The sequence below is a fragment of the Monodon monoceros genome, unplaced genomic scaffold (assembly GCF_005190385.1).
Source record: "Monodon monoceros isolate NGI ecotype Baffin Bay Population unplaced genomic scaffold, NGI_Narwhal_1 Super_Scaffold_18, whole genome shotgun sequence".
Classification (NCBI taxonomy): domain Eukaryota; kingdom Metazoa; phylum Chordata; class Mammalia; order Artiodactyla; family Monodontidae; genus Monodon; species Monodon monoceros.
Window position 1 is genome coordinate 154,430,213 of NW_021703774.1, and position 23,280 is coordinate 154,453,492.

Genomic DNA, 23,280 nt, shown 5'->3' on the forward strand with positions numbered 1-23,280 from the left:
TAAAGACCTAAATGTAAGGCCAGACACTATCAAACTCTTAGAGGAAAACACAGGCAGAACACTCTATGACATAAATCACAGCAGGATCCTTTCTGACCCACCTCCCAGAGAAATGGAAATAAAAACAAAAATAAACAAATGGGACCTAATGAAACTTAAAAGCTTTTGCACAGTAAAGGAAACCATAAACAAGACAAAAAGACAACCCTCAGAATGGGAGAAAATATTTGCAAATGAAGCAACTGACAAAGGATCAATCTCCAAAATTTACAAGCAACTCATGCAGCTCAATATCAAAAAAACAAACAACCCATTTTACAAATGGGCAGAAGACCTAAAGAGATATTTCTCCAAAGAAGATATAGAGCTTGCCAACAAACACATGTAAGAATGCTCAACATCACTAACCATTAGAGAAATGCAAATCAAAACTACAATGAGGTATCACCTCACACCAGTCAGAATGGCCATCATCAAAAAATCTACAAACAATAAATGCTGGAGACCGTGTGGAGAAAGGGGAACCCTCCTGCACTGTTGGTGGGAATGTAAGTTGATACACCCACTATGGAGAACAGTGTGGAGGTTCCTTAAAAAACTAAAAATAGAGCTACCATACGACCCAGCAATCCCACTACTGGGCATATCCCCTTAGAAAACCATAATTCAAAAAGAGTCATGTACCACAATGTTCATTGCAGCTCTGTTTACAATAGCCAGGACATGGAAGCAACCTAAGTGTCCATCGACAGATGAATGGATAAAGAAGACGTGGCACATATATACAATGGAATATTACTCAGCCATAAAACGAAACGAATTCATTTATTTGTAGTGAGGTGGATGGACCTAGACTCTGTCATACAGAGTGAAGTAAGTCAGAAAGGGAAAAATAAATACCATATGCTAACACATATATATGGAATCTTAAAAAAAAGGTTCTGAAGAACCTAGGGGAAGGACAGGAATAAAGATGCAGACATAGCGAATGGACTTGAGGACATGGGGAGGGGGAAGGGTAAGCTGGGATGACGTGAGAGAGTGGTTTGGACATATACACATTACCAAACGTAAAATAGATAGCTAGTGGGAAGCAGCCACATAGCACAGGGAGATCAGCTTGGTGCTTTGTGACCATGTAGAGGGGTGGGGTAGGGTGGGTGGGAGGGAGACGCAAGAGGGAGGGGGTATGGGGATATATGTATATGTATGGCTGATTCACTTTGTTATAAAGCAGAAACTAACACACCATTGTAAAGCAATTATACTCCAATAAAGATGTTTTTTTAAAAATTGTTAAAATTAAAAAAAATCTTCCGCGTCATCCCTTAACTCCTCCTTTGCATCTGTTGCCTCTGTTCCCTGTCCATTTCACCTCCTGAGTCTCATGTCCCTTTCCTGCTCTCACCCCCTCTGCCAGCCCCCATCCACTTTCCCGCAGTGCATGGCTGACATCCTTCTAACTGTTCTCTCTCCCTCCACTTCGTCCTCCTCACAGCCACCAACATCTTGCTAACCTGAAATCGGATACACTCTGGATAGGATGGCTTCTCAATGCCTCCAGAAAAATATCCAGTCCAGCCCCAGCCTACATTTCCAGCCCCTCTTCCAGACGTTTCCTGCTTAGTGTGTCCAGCCGCACCGTGCCGCTCTCAGAGCCCTGGAGTCCACAGCAGCTCTGTCTCCAGTACCCTGCCTGGGGTGCCCTTTCCCCTCTTATCCGGTTAATTCCTAAGCCTCCTTTTAAGACCTCAATCAAATGCTCACTCTTTAGTGAGGGCATCCTACCCTCCCTTCTTTCCCTTCTGCCCCCCAGCGCAGTCTGATCTACATTGGTTCCAGCATTTGTCACTCTGTACTGTAGCTATATCCCCTTGCTCCCACGCAGCCCTGGATCCTGGCCCATAGGAAGTACCCAATAAATGTACAAATACTTGTTGACTGAATGAATGACCTAGCCATAAATCTCCCTTTCAAATTGGGACAACCAGAAAGCAGCATCCTTCTCCCTGACTGGACCTCAGGGCAGGGGCGTGTGCGGTTCACCTGGCTTCCTTCATTCAGGTTGGCTGGTGTGTGTTGATCATGCTCAAGCTTGAGGTTCTGCACACCGATAGACGCTTGCAAACGGGAGACGTTTGTGCAGACCCCATCGTGCAGCTGAGCCCCTTCAGGCCTCTCACTGTCATCACCCTGACCCTCTGGTCTCCTGGCAGGTGTGTTCTTCACTTTCCACACCTTCCACCTGGAGAGCAGCCACGACTACCTCCTCATCACGGAGAATGGCAGCTTCACTCAGCCCCTGAGGCAGCTGACCGGTTCCCGGTTGCCAGCGCCCATCAGCGCTGGACTCTACGGCAACTTCACTGCCCAGGTCCGCTTCATTTCCGACTTCTCCATGTCCTACGAAGGCTTCAACATCACCTTCTCAGGTAAAGCATGTGAGGGTCCCTCGGGGTAAGTGATGGCTGAGCACTCTGTCCCTCCCACCCCCCACCCTGCTGCCAGCCTCTGGTCTTCCCAGCAGATGGCTATCGGTCCCCTCCCCAGCCTCTGGGAGAGGGACCTCACTGCTGCAGCAGAACTTCCTTAGAGTGGGCTTGGAAGGAATTAGCAGGTCTGTTGGGGAATCTCCTTCTGTGAAGGTATTTAGGCTTCACTCTGAACATGACCAACCCAACTGATTGAACTAGAGGACCTCAGGAGTCCCATCCTGCCCTAGTAATTCCAGATTCTTCTTCTGATTCCACTTGCACTACTTCACAACCACAGCAATTGCTAAAAAAAAAAAATCGAAAAGAAAAAGAAGGGAGACTGAAATTCACATTTTGGAGTGTTTTGGTCTCATGTGCGGGCTGCTTCACCAATGCTAATTGAGTAGCGATAGATATTTATCTTTGTGTTTAGGAATCCTGAAAAGAAAGCTCTTTAATGTGCATTCAGGGAGAAAAGAGGACCCTTCACTCCTCTAGTACCAAGTCCTCCTGCTGCTCTCAGACTATTGCTCCCAGACCACCCCCTCCCACCACCAGCCAGGAGCAGAGACAGCAGATGGATTTCCCCAGGATGGCTGAGAGATATCTGACCTCTAGGAAATGGGACATGGCTGAGCTCAGCCTCACAGTGTCCCTCCAGCAGATGCCACCTGCCATGTCCTGGCTGATGGGACATATCCAGCCAGTCTGCCTCATCCAGCCTCTTTCTCCCCACCACACAGAGCCCCGGGGTACTGTGTCCCAGAAGGGAGATGCCCTTGGGGATGAGGGAAAAGGTACTTCTATATCATCACTAGAGGTATATAAGTCACTAGAGGCAGGTCCCTGGTGCATAGATGCCATCTGCCTCAAGTGCCAGTGTTACAAAGACACAGCTTCAGCTGAAGCACTTGGATTCTCTTTCCCAATGTAAGTTGCCCTAGGCTGGGTCATGCATTGTGAACCTCTAGAACCAGGCTGATTGAACTGATCTGGCTTGGTGCCCGGGGAGAAAGAGACAGGAGAGTCCACAAGCCTGAGGCTGGGGTTCATGTGGAGATGAAGGGACAGAGGAGGGAAGGGTCAGCCTCAGAAGTACTCCTGGGAAGCATGTTTCCAGGAAGGCGGTGCTCTCTCCCACTGCTTGTGGTCTGGAGGCACTCAGACCACCCAGAACACACCTGCCTGTTCTCGCCTGTCTCTGTCCCTCTCGGGCTCTCTCTCCTCTCCTTACTTTTCGTGCATCGGTGTGTATCGTGTACCTCTGTCTTCCTCTCTCGTCCTCTTCTCCGTGGTGTCTTTGTCTGTGTGTTCCCATCCTCTGTGTGTGACCCCAGCTCTCCTGCTGCCTTTCCAGAGTATGACTTGGAGCCCTGTGAGGAGCCTGAGGTCCCAGCCTACAGCATCCGGAAGGGCTTGCAGTTTGGTGTAGGCGACACCTTGACCTTCTCCTGCTTCCCCGGGTACCGTCTGGAGGGCACGGCCCGCATCACGTGCCTGGGGGGCAGACGGCGCCTGTGGAGCTCGCCTCTGCCAAGGTGTGTTGGTAGGTGGTCACGTGCTTTCATTTTGCTTCACTAATGGGGTTGGCCGGACTTTAGTCAATTGCTGGGAGGTGGTGGAACGCACCTGGGCCAAGAGGCCGACAGGACTGGGTTTAAGGACTGTCTTAGCACACGGTTACCTTGGGTGGGTGGCCTACCCTCCTTCCACGCCAACCTCCTTATCGGTACAGGAGAGATGGCAATGCCTGCTTCATGAGCTGTTCTGTAGCCTCAACTGACCTTTACAAAGCGGGTCCACAGTAGGCACTAGGATGAAATCAATTTCTATGCTGTTACCTCCCACCCTTAGCACACATTCCCATGGCTAATTGATGCCTCTTGTGGAGAAGTCTGGGTGGGGTGTGTGGGTGCACCTATAGGAAGGAGGTATGACCTTTGCCCATGGAGAATCCCCATCTGGTTGAGGAGAGGGCTGATTTTACTTGTCCAATGAGGGTCCGATAGCTTTTGAGAATCTCTAGAAAGACTTCCTCCATTCCGCTGGGGAAGAGAGAGAGAAGCAGGAGTTGGGTTCATTTATGGAGCACCCATTGCAGGTCAGGCATGCTTCTGGACGCTGAGAATACAAAGGTGAACAATACAGAGAAGGTCTCTCCACTCCTGGTCTCACATTCTGGTGGGGGGAGATAGGCCGTAAACGCATGGATGTGTAGTGTGTCGGGCAGTGTTGTGGGTTACAGAGAAAGATGGTCAGCTTAGAAAGTGCTGGAGGTTTTTATAACAAGTAGTCAGGAAAGACTTCTCTGATGAGCTGACATTTTAGTAGAGATCTGAAGGGATTCAAGGAGCTAATTCATGGGAGAAGAGGGAGCAGAGTACCAAGGCCCCAGGCCACGAGGATGCTCGGTGTTTGAGCAATAGCTTGGAGGCCAGTCTGGAGCGAGCGAGGGGGAGAGCAGTGGGTGGTGAGGTTAAAGAGGTAGCTGATGGAGTTGGGACCAGGAGCCCTGTGACCCAAGGTCCTGCCGGCCTCCTTGCCAGCGTGCTAGAGCAGACTTTTCAGAGCTTCAGGCCCAGAGGGTGGAGAGAAGTGGGGTGATATCCCAAGGACTGGGGACAGTTGCTGGCTGTCCCTCATTTATAAGGTTCACGGCTCTGTTTGCTCGATGCTCACACCATGGGGCTAGATGGAACACAGGCTGGATCAGTGGAGTACCTTCCGTGCTCACTGCTATCCGCTAGTGCTAAATATTACAGAAAACCCCAATATACCAAACAGATCAAAGCAGCACTGCACTGACTGAAACAGGTGCCTGCGTCTTGAGAGCCCTTGAGGTCAGCCTTGCCCAAGACAACCGCACGGAGCCCTGGGGCTCTGCAGAGGACAGTCGTAAATAGGATGGCAAGATGGGCTGGGATCAGGCTGTGGGGTCACCTGGGCCCAAGGGTGAGTCTCTGCTCTGCCACTTACCAGCTGTTAGATCTTGGGCAAGCCACCAGACCCCAGCAACTCCAGCTTCCTCGCTTATAAAACAGAGATAACAATATCCAATTCACAGGCTTTATTCCAGATTAGATGACGTAATTTACATACACCAATGGGGTGCCATATTATTATCATTTTGCCAATAACCTTTTTATCATTATTTATCGATGACATGACCAACAACCAATAACCCTTTACGATCTCAGAGGGGAAACATTAAGACAAATAGATGCAGAATTCCATTTTTGATCAATTAACTAATCTCAAAGTTTATCCTTTTTCCTGCAACCATCCCCCAGAGCATCCACCCACCCTGACCTGGACACACATTCAGACACACATGTAACTCCCACTGTGTAGGTTCAGTTTCGATGTGGCTGCTAGCAGCTCCTTTCTGCTCTGGAGAAATGTCTTCAGCTAAGTGGCTCTGAGGGGAATTTTTCCTGAATGGGATTATCCAGGACCACAGATACACACACGTCCTAAGTTCTGCCTCATTGAACTCATTACATAAACTCATTCTTTAACTTATTATTCCAATTACTGTTTGTTCATGGCGCTCACAATATTTTCGTTATTACATTTGTCTTCTGTTTTGTATGTATTCATAACGCATAGCAACTATAATCACCTCTAATTACCACCAGCCCACAGCAGAACCTCAGGCTGGAGTTATCACGGGAATGCCCACCCGGGAGATGCTCCCAGTCGCCATACGCACTGGAGGTGTAAATTGAATAACTTACCAGGAACATTCCCTGCTGAGAAGGAGATGAACAGTCCTGGGCTCTAATTCATTGTGTGACAGGGTGACACAGCCCCTGACCTCAGGGTCCCCTGAGCTGGATGTGGAAGAGACAGCCCTGATCCCAGAGGACCCCATTCTGCACCAAGAGTCATGACCCTACCCTTGGGAGCCCCGCATGATGGAGCAGACCTACCTCTCTGCCTCGGGAGCCCCAGACTGATGGACAAGACACAGCCCCTGCCCTTAACGAGACGTCTTCTGATGGGGATGACAGAAGTCGTAGATGCCTGAATTAGCCGCAGCACTTTCCAGTGCAGATGACTGTTTGTTTCTCTGGAACATTTATTTGTTTCCATTTATGCTTGTGTTTGGCTTTTCCGTGCATCTGCTCACCTCCCGTGATACTTTGGAAACTCTCCCAAAAGCAAGTGCCAGGTCCCGCTACCTCCTGTACACTCCCTGGTGCCCTGGAAAAAGGCCTCATTAGGGGCCAAGGACTGGCCCCTTCTGAAACTGTCAGCCCCCTTCCCCTCCCCATAAAGGTGTTGGGCATGTGGGAAAGAGGAGAGGGTCATGCTGGGGCAGAGATGGCATATAGCTATTGTGCAGCAAGCCAGGGTAGGAAGGAGGTGCAAAAATATGTCAAAGCCCACGTTTAAGGTAAACCACCTTTTAGGAACTAGGCAGAGAGCAAGAGGTATCAGGAACAGTGAGGGCGCTGTGAATGTCAGGCAGCTAACACATGCTTCCCGAGAAGCTTCTTGGGCCTTCGGCCATTCCCGGAGCCTGGGCAGTTAGGGCTCCAAATAGAAGCAGATAAGCTGCGTAGATTCATCAGGTTAGATGGGGAGAGAAAGGAATAATGCTTGTTGAGGGCCTACTAGGTGCTAGCCACTCCCTATATGTTCACCTCTTTCATCATAAAATTTCATATATGTATTCTCTCTAGTTTTATGTGGGTGCTGTTATTGTCCAGATGGAGGCAGATGAAGAGACCGAGGTTCAGAGAGTTGATATAACTGGTCTGTCTGAGTCTAAAATCCATGCTCATCCCACTGCACCACATGTCGTTCCCTAGACGGAAGAGAATACTGTGTGATGCCCAGGGATGATGGAGAGCTGCTTCAGAGGGCTGCCCACGTGATGTGACTGAGTAATAAATGTCTAAATATGCACAGCCCTCAGCACCCCCTCCCCAAATGCCCACCTTCATCAGAGGGCACCCAGAATACTTACACACTTTAGAAACATATCTACCTAAAGTATCAGCAGCCACCAGGGTGCCCGTCCACCACCCGCCCTTTAGTTTTATGCCCCAGCTCTGCACATTCATTACGCGCGTTCGGGCACTCTGCAAACAGGCTGAGTTTAAAGCACTGAAAAACGAGATTTCTCCTCCAGGACAAATGATGGCTGTCCTGTTCAGTTTGAGCTGCTATAAGAAAATACCATAAAGTGGGTGGCTTCAACAACAAGCATTTATTTCTCACAGTTCCGGAGGCTGGCAAGTCCAAGATCAAGGTGCCAGTGGATTCAGTGTCTGGTAAAGGCCCTCTCCCTGGTTTCCAGATGGCAGCCTTCTTGCTGTACCATCACACAGCAGACAGATTGCAGGCTCTGGTCAATTCCTCTGATAAGGGCACTAATCCCATCATGGGGACTCTCCCCTCATGACCTCATCTAGACTTAATTACCTCCCAAAGGCCCCACCTCCAAATAGCATCACACTGGGGAATCAGGGCTTCAGCATAAGAATTTGTCAGAGGGACACAAACATGCTGTCCATAGTAATGACTTATGTGACGTCTTAGGAACCTGAAGCTGGTCCTGAACTGGAAAGGGCCCAGGGAGGAGGGCTTGTCCCACCAATCAGAGGACTGATTGGTGGGACATGGTCACTATCTTCAAAGTTCTAAGGAGCAGCCTTGGGGGCAAGAGAACACACAGAGGTACAACTAAGCCCACTAGAGACTCAGCTCTGAGTGTTCCTGTATCACATGCTCCCTCCACACTGCTGTGGCCTAGGACACTCCAGGCTCAGGGCAATTAAAGTTGAATATGTGGTGACCTCAGGGTCCTTCCAGCCAATGACTGTGCCTAGAATAGGGACACTGAGGAATGGTTCGGGGAAAGCAGATGTGCTACCACCAACCTCAGAGATTCTACATATGCTCCGAACTCCCCATATGTCCAGACAAATAATGGGCCTGCCATCTGACTTGTATTTTTATCCTTCCAGAACCTAATCATTTTTAGAGCTGGCCATCCTCTGAGGTCAGTGTCCTCCATATTTATTCATTCATTCATTTGGGAAATATTTATTTTACAGGCAATCTGGGCTAAGCCTTGGAAATTCATGGATTCGTTAAGCATGACCCTTACCTTCAAGTAACGCACAGTTTGGGTAGGGGGTGCAGACAAGAAATAAGCCATCAGGGTGCGATCTGGTAGACGCTCTGCCACAGGGAAGTCCAGGAAGAGGCTTCACAATTATCAAAGACCCTAGAGAGCCAACTGCAGGGTCCTTCAGCACATGCCCTGCACTGAGCTACCCCTTTCATCCCTGCTGCTGTCCTGCCCAGGCATGGAGCAGAGCCAGTGGGTGCTGGAGATACAGAAATATGACCAAGCCCTAAAGCACCTACAGGGCAGTGGAGGAGACAGAAATGTTAACAAATAAGTCAAGTAAAATGTGATGACCGGGATTCCCTGGTGCCGCAGTGGTTGAGAGTCTGCCTGCCGATGCAGGGGACGCGGGTTCGTGCCCCGGTCCGGGAAGATCCCACATGCCGCGGAGCGGCTGGGCCCGTGAGCCACGGCCTCTGAGCCTGCGCGTCCGGAGCCTGTGCTCCGCAACGGGAGAGGCCGCAACACTGAGAGGCCCGCATACCACACACACACACACAAAAAAAAATTGTGATGACCGCTATAAATAGAGGTATAGGAACAATGGGGAAAGAATGACTAATTCTGGAGGAGCAGGAACAGATTTTGAGAGGAAGGTGTGAATTCATTAGCTGTTGAATTAAACAGGGTTTCCATGTGTCTGTGCCAAAACTTTCTTCAGAGCCTCAGAGGCCCTAAATTCCAGGACCAAGAGGGCTGAGTTGTCAGCCCCCTCCTCTCCTTGAATTGAGAGACTTGATCTAAATTGCTAAGTACCAGGGTCTTTATCTTGAAAACAGGGATGATAATTGTGCCTGCCTTATGGGGATCGGTTGCTGTGACTAATGGCTGAAATGATCCTTGTAAAGCTTGGAAGATGCTAGCAATTATTATTCAATCTTGTCCCCTCTTCGTTTGTATCCTCTGATACTGAAAGGCTTCATCCCTCCTCACTTGGCTGCCCGCATCGTCCCCTGACGCCCTCCTTGGTCATTTCTGTTGCTATGATACGATATGAACAGGTGGGAGGGAGAATGGCTGCTTCATAACACTGTAAAAGTAAAGGGTGCCTGGTGGGTTTATTTCTATTTCTGCGGAAGAAAAACAGACAAATCGAAGGAGAGAAATAAAGGAACGTAACAGAACTACAGGTGGGCAGGTGTTAAAAACAAACAAACAAACAAAAACTTTGATAAGCATTCCTATAGACAGGCAGACAAATGGACAGATAAACAGGCACTCTGGCAGGTAGAGAGGCAAGCAACTTGTCATCTTTGTAAGGTACTCGAGCGCTGTGAGTTGTTTTCCAGATGTAGCTGATGGGCGTTAATCTGTGATTATTGTGATTCTCTTTCCAGCTGAGTGTGGGAATTCAGTCACGGGCACTCAGGGCACTCTGCTGTCCCCCAACTTTCCTGTGAACTACAGTAACAACCACGAATGCATCTACTCCATCCAGACCCAGCCGGGGAAGGGGATTCAGCTCAAAGCCAGGGCGTTTGAACTCTCTGAAGGAGATGTCCTCAAGGTAACACTGATAGATTTCATAGAGTATGTATGTTACGGGATGCAAAAGTATGGTCACCACACTCATTTATCTCTAAGTGAATGACCCAACCTTTCTTCTTCCCTCCTGAGTCCCAAGATGTCCTCACTCATCTGGGAGAAGTGAGAATCTAAGAGAGAAGGGTAGGCGAGTGTATTCTAAAGAATGTGGCTTTAGAGTTTCTTAGGAGCTGACTGCTCTCAAATATGTATGTGATTGAGTAGGGGTTGTCTGGATAGTAAATCACCATAATAAACTCAGTTGGAGTGGCTAGTGGATCAGGTTTTCCATTGTGAACTCTGACCATCAACCTAAATGAGGAAGAGTTCATAGAATATGTGCATTTGTGTAGATATGTGTGGCTACAGATATGTTTATATGTATGTTTCCACATGTGTGTGCATCTGTGTCTGTGTCTGTATTTGGTTTGGGTGATCTGTGTCTGTACATACTTGTGTTCTGTGTATGTGCATTTGTGTATGTTTTGAGTTTATGTTTCAGTGACCGGTGGGCTAGTTCAGTAGCTTCAGTGTACCATGGTGATGGCCTGCATGTAGCAGTGGGGTTGAAGAAAGTGGATTCAAGATCTACATAAGAGGGCTTCCCTGGTGGCGCAGTGGTTGGGAGTCCGCCTGCCGATGCAGGGGACACGGATTCGTGCCCCGATCCGGGAAGATCCCACATGCTGTGGAGCGGCTGGGCCCGTGACCCATGGCCGCTGGGCCTGCACATCCGGAGCCTGCGCTCCGCAACGGGAGAGGCCACAACAGTGAGATGCCGGCGTACCAAAAAAAAAAAAAAAAAAAAAAAAGATCTACATAAGAGAAAGAAGTGAAAGGACTTGGACTGAAGAAAGGGTTATAGAGAGGGACTTGTTAAGACATTGAACACACTATGACTGTGTTTGTGTGTGAGATTTGTACCTCCAATAACACATCGTGAGTGTGTAATCAAAGAGTTGACTGGAGAACTTATCAAAGAGCTGCCTTATTTAAAAGGATTATAAGGAGAATCTCATACTGAGTAGGTCCATTTTCATCCTAGGCCAAGAAACTTTTTTATCTTATTCTAATATAGTTTTATTCCCTGTAGCCAGAGAAGTCTAGACATTAGAAACAACCAAAAGTCACCACTCTAGAAAATCCAAAGAGAAACCATTAAATAATCCCCATCCATTAGGACTCTCTGTAGATATGATGAGTATGCTGTGCTTTTTATGCAAAGATGATACTCTTGACCCACCCTCTGGGGCGTGTGTGTGTGTTTGGAAGGCATTTCTCACTCTTACCTAATTACTCTTGAACCCAAGAGGAAGTACCATGAGATGACCAGTTGGGACCGGATATGCCTGAAACAGAACAGAATATGGCAAAGTGGCCCAGGAGGGAGTGGGTTCCTATCTGGCTCCTTAAGCTCTACTTTTCAACCTCTAAGCTCCCCATACAGAGAAATGCAGTGTGCATCTCCCTATAAGTGAACAATAGACAGGACTTTATACTTTCCAATGGCCATGTCTTCAGGCGTCTCCCTTGACCTCAGTTCTCTCCATCCATTTGTTCATCATCAACAACAGAGCCTCAGAGGACACACCCAGGGCCAACACGGCCAGAGGGACTTCCGTGCTCTAGTGCTGCAGGTGGAATTGAGGAAAGCTGGACAATGCAGAGACATTCTTGGAGGAAGGATGCTGTTAACCCTGCAGAAAAAGTTATTTTGGAGACACCGTTTTCGGGTTTTGAGGGGAGTGTGTGCAGTTCTGTGCATGTGGCCTGATGGGACCAGCAGAAGGCCTCCTGCCTTGGTTGCTAGAGGCCGCATGGAACGTGGCTGGTGCCCAAGCGTCCTCTCTAGGGTGGCCTGGACTCAAAGTAGCACCTAAGACATAGTCAGCAGGTGTGCATACCCCACTGCACTATCAAGGTTCTGCCTCAGGGTTGAGTGAGCAGCTTAACAGACAGAAGAGAGACTTTTGGAGGCGCTCAGGGTAAGAAGGGAGGGACCTGGGGCATCATCCCCAGGTCAGAGGTCAGGGAGGGCTCAGCCAGGGATCAGGACCTCAGGTGACCCTTCAGGGCTGTAGGGAGAGGGAGATGATTTCCTGTGTTTCTTTGAGGGATCTTCCCAGACTTCAGACTTGGTCTCTGCAGCCGCCTGCCCGACTGGCCCTGCTACCAGCCTTCGAACACTGGGCTCCACCTTCTTGCCGAAAAGCCTCTTCCTCCCTTTCTAGGCCTCTGTAGTGTCCTCCTCAGAAGGTTGGGCTGTGGTGCTGACCTGGGCGAAAGGCCATCCACACGATCCTGTAACCACCAGAGCTTCCATAGTAGGGGGTCTGGGGAAGGGAGGGCAAGGCATCCAGGGAGATCACGTAGTTTCCTGTTCTAACTCTTCCCCTCAGGACCCTTGCCCTCCCGAGGGAGAACCTGGGACACGAATTATTTTGGAGTGAAAAGAAATGCACGGTTATAGTTTCCACCCTGCAACCACTGTCAGCTGCAGTGGCAATGCTCTTTACACCTGTCACTCTGATCTACCGTGACACAAAGAAGGTGGCACCCAGAGTCACCTCCAGGAGCACCCTGCCCTTGCCCTGGTGTAACTGGCCCATCTGCCAGAACACTGATGTATTTCCAATCCTGAGGATGTACCTGTCCCTCCCAAGAAGCCCAGTGCATACCTGGACTCCTTCCTGCCCAGCAAGACCCGCCACTTCCTCCACACTTGCGTCTGACCAGCCCTCCAAACCTTCCATACACTCTTGGATTTCTGACCCATGAAATGACTGTTTTCTTGCATTTGTGACTCTCAATCTTTTCCTTATATTTAATAACTGAAAATTTCTTAGACCTCACCCCTGCACATACTCCAGCTTATCTCCTAGAACTACCTGATTTCTTCTGTTTTGGCCTCCACCAAAATGTCGACCTCTGTCATCTGCAAGACAGAAAGTCCTCTAAATGCAATAGTGTGGAAAGACAACAGCTCCCAGCTCAAGATGGCACACGAAGCCCATGTATATAACTACATCCTCTACGGTTCCCATGGAAATGACTAAAGGGACATGAAAATGGGAAATTAGGCAAGGGTGCCTTTCACATACAACTTAAAGGAATATTTGCCAAATGGAATACCCCCCAAAAGGGGTCCATTTTGAGAAAGAGCCTAATCAAAGTGTAATTCACATAAGTGAATTGAAATCCTGCCAGTGGATTAAGTGCTAGAAACCTCAAGGAAAGAATGCATCTAAGACCACCTAGCTCAGAGCAGCAGAGCCTGGAGCCAAGGACACACCATGGGGCTGTTGGTAGGGGCCGGATCTCAATCCAACTAGCTCTTCTGGAAGCGTACAGGGTCTGAGAAACCACACAGAGCCACAGTTCCCTCTCAACATGACTTTCCGGATTCTGTTTGGCTGTTGTTGGCAAGCTGGATAAAGCAGAGTAATGCCATGGCTGGCACCTAACAAGAGTGGGCAAGCTCATTTGAGAAGAGGCTGCCACAATCATACACACACACACATGCACATGTACACACACATACACATATATGCACTCTCCCTCACACACACATGCTTTAGTACCAGGAGCAGGAGAAGCTCCTACTATGGCCTCTTCTGGCTTAACTCTTCTGCTCCCCCTTAGGGGAGCTACTGGGTCTTTCCATTATCCATTTTTATTTTCCATCTGTCATGGTGTGCCAACCGGAAAATGAACTGGATATGTGTGAATATTCAGTAGATCAGAAGAAGGGGACCTGTCTGAGGAGTCAGAGTTAATTGCCCCTCTGCAAGCAACAAAGAAAAAAAACACTTTAAAAACTTCTAATTTGTATTCTTAACAGGATTTGAGAGAATATTATATTTACGACACAAAAATAGGCAATAATGAAAACAGAGCAATCTGAGATGAGGAAAGACTGAAGAGATGAAAAACATAATCACCCAATTAAAAAGTGGAATGGAGGCAATGGACAGAAGATGGTAAACCACAGAAAAATGAAATCACTTTATTATAAGATAAATGTGAGAACTTCTCTCACATCTCATAATGAAATGAAAAAGAGAATTCTTTTATATTAATAAAGTGCACAATCAATTCACAGTAAAACTTTATGTGCCAAATAACATAGCATGAATAAATTAAATAAAAATTGCTAGAAATGTAAAAAACTTTAATAAAGTCACAGTCATCATGGAAGATTTAATATACCTCTGTTAATCTCTGACGTATCACCTAGGTTAAAAATAAATAAGGACTTAGGTAGCTTGAATAATATAACAGAATAAATCCAAAGAGAGTGGAAGAAATACTTTTAAAGATAAAAGCAAAAGTGACTGAAAAAAATAAATTTAAAAAATAGCAATATCAACAAAACCAACTGGTTCTTTGAAAAATAGTAAAACAGACAAAATTTACAGGACTGATCAAGGAATAACGAAGCCACAAATATATAATTTTAAGAATGAAAAAGGAACATAGTCATAGATAAGGTAGAGATTATGAAAACAGTAAGAAAATGTTTAGGAAAAGCATAAGACAAAAAGTCGGAAAGCTTAAATGAAATGGAAATTTTTATAGATAATAAGTACTAATATCAAGAAAAAAATACAAATCTGAATAAACCAATAACCATTTAAAACATTGGAATTCTCCCGTATTCTCTCTCAAAGTCCCCAGACCTAGCCTATTTTACAGGTAAACTCACAAAACTTCAAGAAACAATTAATCCCTGCAATAATCAAACTGTGTCAGAAAAGAGAAAAATTAGTATCCATCTCCCCACTCACTTTATGTAAATAGGACAAGTAGAAATATTGATATCAAACTGAATAAGGGCAGCATAAAATATTAGGCCAGTTTCACTTATGACCATAGATCTAAAAATCCTAAATACAGGGCTTCCCTGGTGGCACAGTGGTTGAGAGTCCACCTGCCGATGCAGGGGACACAGGTTCGTGCCCCGGTCTGGGAAGATCCCACATGCCGCGGAGCGGCTGCACCCGTGAGCCATGGCCGCTGAGCCTGCGTGTCCGGAGCCTGTGCTCTGCAACGGGAGAGGCCACAGCAGTGAGAAGCCCCCGTACCGCAACAACAACAACAAAAAATCCTAAATACAGTATCATGTTGAATCTAGCTGTGCATTAAAACAAAAATGACCAATAGGATGGATTCCAGGAAGGTAAGGATGTGTCAACATTACAAAATCTCCTAATTGTCTTTATTGGGCAACCCATATGAAATTGTCATTTTTGTAGGTCAAGAGCGGTCCAATATCAGCAATTTCATCCTATAAACAGATTAGGAGAGAAAAATACATGATCCTGCCAAAGTGTCCCGAAACATCATGTGATGAAACTCAGTACTGATTCATGATTTTTAAAAATATCTGATAAAGCTATGGACAGAACTTTCTTAATCTAATAAAAATTTTCTACCAACACGTATAGCAAACATTATACTTAATGACAAAACTTCCTAAGGATTCCCAGTAAAGTCAGGAACAACACCAGTTCTGCTACCACCAATAGTATTCAGATCCAAGCCACTGCAATTATACAAAGAAAAGAACAAAGAAACTATAACAGTTAGAAGGGAATATCCAAATTGTCTCTTATTTGGAAAATATAAAACAACCAGCTGATAACCTATCAGACCAATAAGACAGTTTGGCAAAGCTGCTGGTGTTTCTACAACCAATTCAAACATGTATTCAGAGGTGGGGAGAAGGTCTCATAATAGAAACAAAAACTATAAGACACCTAGGAATAAGCCTAACGAAAATGTGTATAATCTTTACTGAGGAAATTATAAAACTTTATACTAAAGGACATAAAACTAAAATAAATGCAGGGAGGTTTCATATTCAGGGCTGAGCAAAGGCTATGAATAGGCAATTCACAGAATAGGAAAGTAGAATTGATAAACATACAAAAAGATATTCCACTTCAGTGATAACCAGGGACATACAAATTCAAATGGGATACCATTTCACACCCATCATATTGGAAAATTTTAGAGTGCCTGAAAATATCAAGTGTTGGTGAAGATATAAAGCAATGAAAGCTGTCATACGTTGCTAGTGAGAGATTAAATTGGTATTACCCTTTGGAGAGCAGTCTGACAACATCTAACAAAGTTGAAGATGTGCCTTCCATGTGCAACCTGCTTCTCTTCGCTGTTTTAGTTCTAGATATATGCCCTAGAGAAACTTGAGCACCTGTGTGTAAGCAGACATGCATGTAGCATTGTTCATAGGAATGTTACATTGAAACTGTGTGTTAAAAGCTATCCATTTAGCGTATTCATTTTGAAGGCAGCCATCTTGCTGAACTGTCTTATTAGATGTAGTGGTATGTGCATATCAAAAATCAAGTTGTATGGGACTTCCCTGGTGGCGCAGTGGTTAAGAATCCGCCTGCCAATGCAGGGGACACGGGTTCGATCCCTGGTCTGGGAGGATCCCACATGCTGCGGAGCAACTAAGCCTGTGTGCCTCAACTACTGAGCCTGTGCTCTAGAGCCCATGAGCCACAACTACTGAGCCTGTGTGCCACAACTACTGAAGCTTGCATGCCTGGAGACTGTGCTCCGCAACAGGAGAGGCCACCGCAGTGAGAAGCCCGCACACCGCAACGAAGAGTAGGCCCTGCGTGCCACACTACAGAAAGCCCATGCGCAGCAATGAAGACCCAACTCAACCATAAATAAATAAATAAATTTGATTTGTACACCTTAAATATATGGAATTTTTATTCATCTGTTACACTTCAATAAAGCTGAAAAAAGTGGAAACCTATAATAGATAAAAAGAAAGAAAGAAGGTTAGATGTAATGGGTGTGTATAGATTCTCTTGGATTTGTCAGGGATAAATCCATCACCTGTATTTAATGATGAACTGGACCATCAAAGCAATTTTCTTATGGACAAGCAATATTCTGTTAGGAAATAAATGTATACAAGGGCCCAATTCCCAGTATCAATAAAAAATATAAAAATGCCCAGGAATAAGTACAGAATTTTACTGAGAGATATAAAAGACAACTTGATTAAAATGGAGCCAGATGTCATGTATATGGATAGGAAGATTTACTATCATATAGATATGTTTTCTCTCTTATCAATCCAGGCATTTAATATTAATCAGTCAGAATTATACAAGTTGTTTTGGGTCTTTTGGAGGGATTGGGGGTAGTTGTTTCTCTTAATTTGAGAAAATTCTTCTTGAGTTTATCTAAGAGAATAAACATGGGAAGACAGTTTTTTAAATTAAAAGAAGACAAATGTGAGGGGACTCGTCCTACCAAATATTTAAATATATTACAAAGCTACAATAATTAAAACAGTTTAGATCATGCACAGGAATAGGCAAATAGATAACTGCAGTAGAATAGAAAGTTGAACAAAAAAATTTATATAACTATATATGTGATAACGTTGGATTTAAAGTTGGTGATGGGTGGAATATTTACAAACAGGGTTTTGTTAAAAATGGCTAATCAACCAGGAAGAAAATATATCTTATACCATATGCCAAAATTCCAGGTGGATTTACGAACAAAATTACTGAAAGAAAATATTGGTTTATTTATTTATCGTACATTTGTTGAGTGCGTCTTATGTGCCAGGGCACATATTCCCCATATTATGGACGGTGATACGTGAATGATTATATTGTGGGTTGGGTTAATTTTATGATGGTAATTTCTACAGCTGTTTAAGTGCTGTTGTGGAAAAAATATTTAATGATTTGAAAAATATACACATTATATTAAGTGAAAGAGCAGGTTACCATATAGTATCTATAGTTTGATCTTGCTTTTATAAAAAAATAAATTTAAAAACTATATAAGGAAAGATATGCATAGAACAAAGCCTAGAAAGATAGTCACCAAAATGTTATGAGTGCTGAAAGTTGCCTTCAGTTTCTTCGTGCTTTTCTGTGTTATAAGTTTCCTGCAATGAATATTTTATCACAATGACATATTAAGAACAAAAAATATTCTTAATGAATTAAGATGAATTATGCTTTGAAATTAAGGAAAAAATCCTATTTCCATTATACTTTTATTGATTAACAACAATTTCTTAATACCATAATATATCCAGTGAGTGTTCAAATTTCCAATTATCTCATAAATGTAATATTTTTTAAATTTACAGTTTATTTGAATCAGGATCCAAATAACTTGTACATATTGGATTAGTTGCCTCAAGTATTTTTTTAGTCTTTAGGTTTTACCTCCATCTCGTCTTTTTTACTCCCTTGTAATTTATTTGTAACTTGTTTATTTGTAATGTATTCATTTCATATGTTCCTCTGTCCTCCATATTTCCTATAAGTTGGAACTTGGATCCAGTGGCTTGATTTGATTCAGGTTTGATGTTTTTTTGGCAAAATGGCAGCATAGGTATTGGTGTGTCTTCCATTAGCAAGCACATGATGTCTGGTTGTCTCTCTTATTGTGTTGTTAGCAAGTGTTGATGATTAATGCCTTGATCAGTTAATTAGAAAATATATGTTTTTTTTGTTTTCTGCGGTACGCGGGCCTCTCACTGTTGTGGCCTCTCCCGTTGCGGAGCACAGGCTCCGGACGCGCAGGCTCAGCGGCCATGGCTTACGGGCCCAGCCGCTCCACGGCATGTGGGATCCTCCCGGACCGGGGCACGAACCCGCGTCCCCTGCATCGGCAGGCGGACTCCCAACCACTGCGCCACCAGGGAAGCCCCCCAAAATATATGTTTTAATGGATAAAACTATTTTTATAACAATCTGGATGCAGCAGTGGGCTGAACTCTTTGAACTGGTGTCATGTCTATGTCTGCTGGCACTCTGGAATTCTCCCAGTCTATCAGTGATATAAAACAATTGCACATGGGATCTGGAAACAGACTTTTGAAGCTCCAAGGGGCCTAAACAAATCTCTGATATACAGCACTGTTAGCTTGAAGGATGGCTTCTTTTAGAAAGCTTTGCTTCATAAATAGTAGAATGGAAATATTGTTCCAATTTGCTGGCAGCTGGCACCACATCCTGTGCCATGCACAAATATTCATCACCCACCCATAGATCCCATCTTTGATATTTACCAAAGCAACAGGGCGTCCTTCACTCAATCACAAATTCTGTTGTTATTTGCACAATTATCTGGAAAGGAGCAGCAACCTCGGAGCCTGGGGAGCCAGTTCATTATTCTGATGATTCTTGTCTTTGCTGGTGCTCAGCAGTTCGGGGGACAGATGGGAGCCAGGGAAGCCAGATGCCTGCACGATTCCACTCCTGGCTTGCTCCAGCCCTCGTTGGAGCCCTCATTTTAGGAGGGAAGGGGCAGAGACTGAGCTTGGGGAAGGGGAAGATACCATGACACCTGACACGCTGGACATTTTAACTCCATCCTGCTGGATCCTAGGGGTCATGTCCAGCAGAGTGTGAGACTGAGGCCACTGCCACAGTGGGGTGGGATTAGGGAGGAGGACGATTGTCTCATCTCCTGGAAGGGCAGGATGGAGTGTTTAGCAATGCAGAAAAGTCAAATGCTTGCAGCCTGCCTGTCTGCAGAAACAGATGGTTTGGGCACTCAGGCAGCCCCAACCTGGTCTCCCCAAGCTGCCGAAGAGTAAGCTGGTGCCATCTGGGGGTTGGGGAGCTAAGACCAGATCTCCTCTGGAAAGGTTAGAACAGCAACCAGTTCCTAGAGATATGATTCACACCGAGATGGGCTGGGCACAGAACTGGTACCAAGTAGGCTAGCAGGGCTGATAACTCACCCGGTGGCACCTCCCCTCTGCCGTCTTCCTTGCATCTGATGACTGACTGTCCCTCTAACAGTTGTTTTCAGTGCTAAACTCTGGGAATGTGGGCTGTTGGGTGGGAAACCCTTGTTCAAGACAAGGCCATGCTGATGCGGGGTTGGGGTCTCTCCCGTGTCCAGGTCTACGATGGCAACAACAACTCCGCCCGTTTGCTGGGGGCGTTCAGCCGCTCGGAGATGCTGGGGGTGACACTGAACAGCACGTCCAGCGGCCTGTGGCTTGACTTCATTTCTGACGCTGAGAATACCAGCAAGGGCTTTGAGCTGCAGTTTTCCAGTGAGTCTTTCTCTCATCTGAGCGGACAGCGAAATCGGGCTTTCCCCGGTTCCACACACAGAGAGGCTGGGCTCTGGGACATCACCCATCAGTTAGTGGGTTTGATTTTCTCTAACTGGTGCGCGCTTAGCTGACTGTTGCCCGTGATCTGGATAAGCTGCCACTTGGCGCACAGCTCCATGGTTACACCTGTGAGTAACTTAGCTGAGAGTCACAGCACACCTTTGATCACTAATCGCCATTTACTCACTAAAAACAGTAAGCGCTGAGCCTTTGAATTAAAGCAACCAAAGATAGCCTCTCCTCATGGTGACATTTATAAACTAACGTTCAGCTACAGTCAGATGTAAAAAATGCAAGCACTAATGTATAATTATGTTCTTTTTTACTACTCCCTAAAGAGTCGAGGCTTGATTCTTTCCCTTTTTTCCTGATTTTAACTTTCTCCTTTACTCCTGAGATTTCAAAAACAGAAAGCACCGACGTTCGTACACAGCCCCAGAGTACTTGGGATGACATCTCCATACTTCGGCTTCACAGCTATTTTATTCATTTATTTGAGCTTCTACTTGCCCAGCAGCTACAAAGAAATGTGCTTTTGTAGACTATTTTAAAAGCCAGTGAATATCCATCAACTGATAAATGGATAAGTAAAATGGGACATGTCCCTCCACACAATGGGATATTATTTGGCCATAGAAAAGGATCCAGTTCTGATCCATGCTACAATGTGGGTGACCCTTGGACACATGATGAGAAGTGAAAGAAGCCTGTCACAGTACATGTAGACACATGTATTGCATGAACCATTTATATGAACTGTCCAGAAGAGGCAAATCCATAGAGACAGAAGGAAATTTGTTAGTTGCCTGGGGATGAGGGAGTTGAGGGAAAATCACCTTCTCTTTGAGGTGATGAAAATGTCCTAAAGTCGATTGCAATGTTAGTTGCGCAACTCTGTGAATAAGCTAAAAGACACTGAATTATATACTTTAGTTGGGGGAGTGTTTAGTATGTAAGTTATGTCTCAATAAAGCTGTTAAAATTTAAAAACCAATGAGTCTACTCAAGATTCCTCTTGCCCGGGTGTGTAGGGTCTGTGCTGTTACAGCAGGCACATCAGTGGAAGAGGATTGAACAGAGTCATATTCAAATTCCGTTTCTATCATCTGAGATTGTGTGACTTTGGAACAATTTGTGTGACCTTCCCGAGTCAATATTCTCAGCTGTGCAATGCACAGTTACGCCTCCCGGTAAGACCTGTGAATAACAAGCGAGAGCTAACACAGGTGGCCACCGTGCCCTAGGAGCTCTGTGTAAGCTCACAGAGGTCTCCTTCTCCAGGCTCGTTCAATAGAGTGTATTTAAGCAGGACAAAATTGAGCTTTGAAACATACATTTAGAGTGACTTTTCCGTAGTACACTCTCCCATCAGACTGCCTCAGTTAACAAAATGGGAAGAGCAGCTCCCGCTACCAAAATGCTATGGGGTCAAACCAACAAAAAAAAATAGGAAATCTGGACTCTATACCTGAAAACTATTAAAAGCTGTCCTGGGAGAAATAACTGAAGTCATTTACATATAGCAACAGGGAGAACGAACACTCCGTAACAGACCCTCACCTGAGCACAGCCATGTGACACCCCGAGGGGCGCCTCCATCAGGACCCAGGGGCATGTGCCGGGTGGCTTCCTTAAGGAGGCGGGCCCCTGGTGGGGGGGGGGGGGGGGGGCGGGGTGTGGTTTGTGCCATGGCACGTCTTGATCACCCTTATCTCTTCTCTCGTCCCCAGGTTTTGAACTCATCAAATGTGAAGACCCAGGAACCCCCCAGTTTGGCTACAAGGTTCGCGATGGAGGCCATTTCGCAGGGAGCTCTGTGTCCTTCGGCTGTGACCCTGGGTACAGCCTGCGGGGCAGTGAGGCGCTGCTGTGTCTGAGCGGGGAGCGCAGGACCTGGGATCGGCCGCTCCCCACTTGTGTCGGTAGGAGGCCTCTTGCTCTTCAGGTGACCCCCCTCGGGTGTCCCCTAATCCCGAGTACCCAGCTCTGGTCTCATTAAGGGTCTCCCGTTGGCCCTCACACTCCAGGGCCTTGGGGCCGTCTGAACCGTCCTGTTCACCAGAGTCATGGCTGGCCCTGCCCACCCTTCCGCATGTCCTCACTCTCACAGCTTATTACACCCGCACGACAGCAAGGCCAGGCGGTGGCTTGCCACTGTCATACATTTAGCAAGCGGGACGAGAGCCAGCTCATGCCCTCAGAATCGTAATCCTCTCCTGGCGGAGAGGTGGGAGGGTCAGTTAGAAGGAAGAGGTGGACTTTTTGCCTGGTTCCAGGGGTTCCTTCAACACCAAGTCTCAGATGAGTCTCCAGCTCACTCTGGCCTCAGTTTCCCCATAGGCAAAATGGGGCTCATGCTTCCTTTTCCGGAATGTTGAAAGAGTCAGGTCATGAACTAACATCTCTCTTGTTCTTGAGAGTCAGATCATGAGCTAGCATCTATCTCACACTTAGGAAAGAATAAGATAATGAACTAGCACCTTCTTAAGCCTGTGGTGCTTCCAGCATGTCAGCACAGGCTCTCTGGAAGCTTCATCCCTGTGTCACAGGACAAGAGAAGCCTGGTCCAAGGCAGAAGTGGGAAATAGGCAACACCCGTCCGTCTGTCTGTGTGGCCTTTCCACCTCTCACCCCCCGCCTCACTGCACGTGTGACCCTCCCTGCTGACCAGGATTCCACCACGCTGCTTTGTCCTGTATCCCCAGCCCCGAACACCAGACCTTTCCCTCTCTCCATCTCCTGCCCCACGGCTCACAACCTCAGCATGGCTGTGCAGCTCTGGTTAATCTTATAAGGACAAACCATCCACCGGGAGAACGTTTAAGTGCCTACTAAGCGCCACCTGCCAGAATCCTCGCAGGTGCACGTTTGGGTATGTGCAGAGGCAGAGAAATAAAAAAGGAAAGAATAAAGCATTCTTCCTGCCCTTGGGGAGTCCATACCCTGGCAAGGAGAAGAGACACATAAACAGATCATTATAATACAAG

At 46.2% G+C, this 23,280-nt stretch overlaps 1 protein-coding gene across 2 annotated transcripts in view; it reads left to right on the forward strand.

Annotated features, from left to right (window-relative positions):
- Window positions 1-23,280, forward strand: part of CSMD2 (CUB and Sushi multiple domains 2) — a 665,093-nt gene that overhangs the window by 446,067 nt on the left and 195,746 nt on the right. For both annotated transcript variants that reach the window (XM_029230811.1, XM_029230813.1), the window contains exons 20-24: window positions 2,217-2,432; window positions 3,832-4,020; window positions 9,957-10,126; window positions 20,074-20,230; window positions 22,024-22,215. In XM_029230811.1, the coding sequence (XP_029086644.1) occupies window positions 2,217-2,432; window positions 3,832-4,020; window positions 9,957-10,126; window positions 20,074-20,230; window positions 22,024-22,215 (924 nt within the window). The remainder of the gene's footprint in view (window positions 1-2,216; window positions 2,433-3,831; window positions 4,021-9,956; window positions 10,127-20,073; window positions 20,231-22,023; window positions 22,216-23,280) is intronic.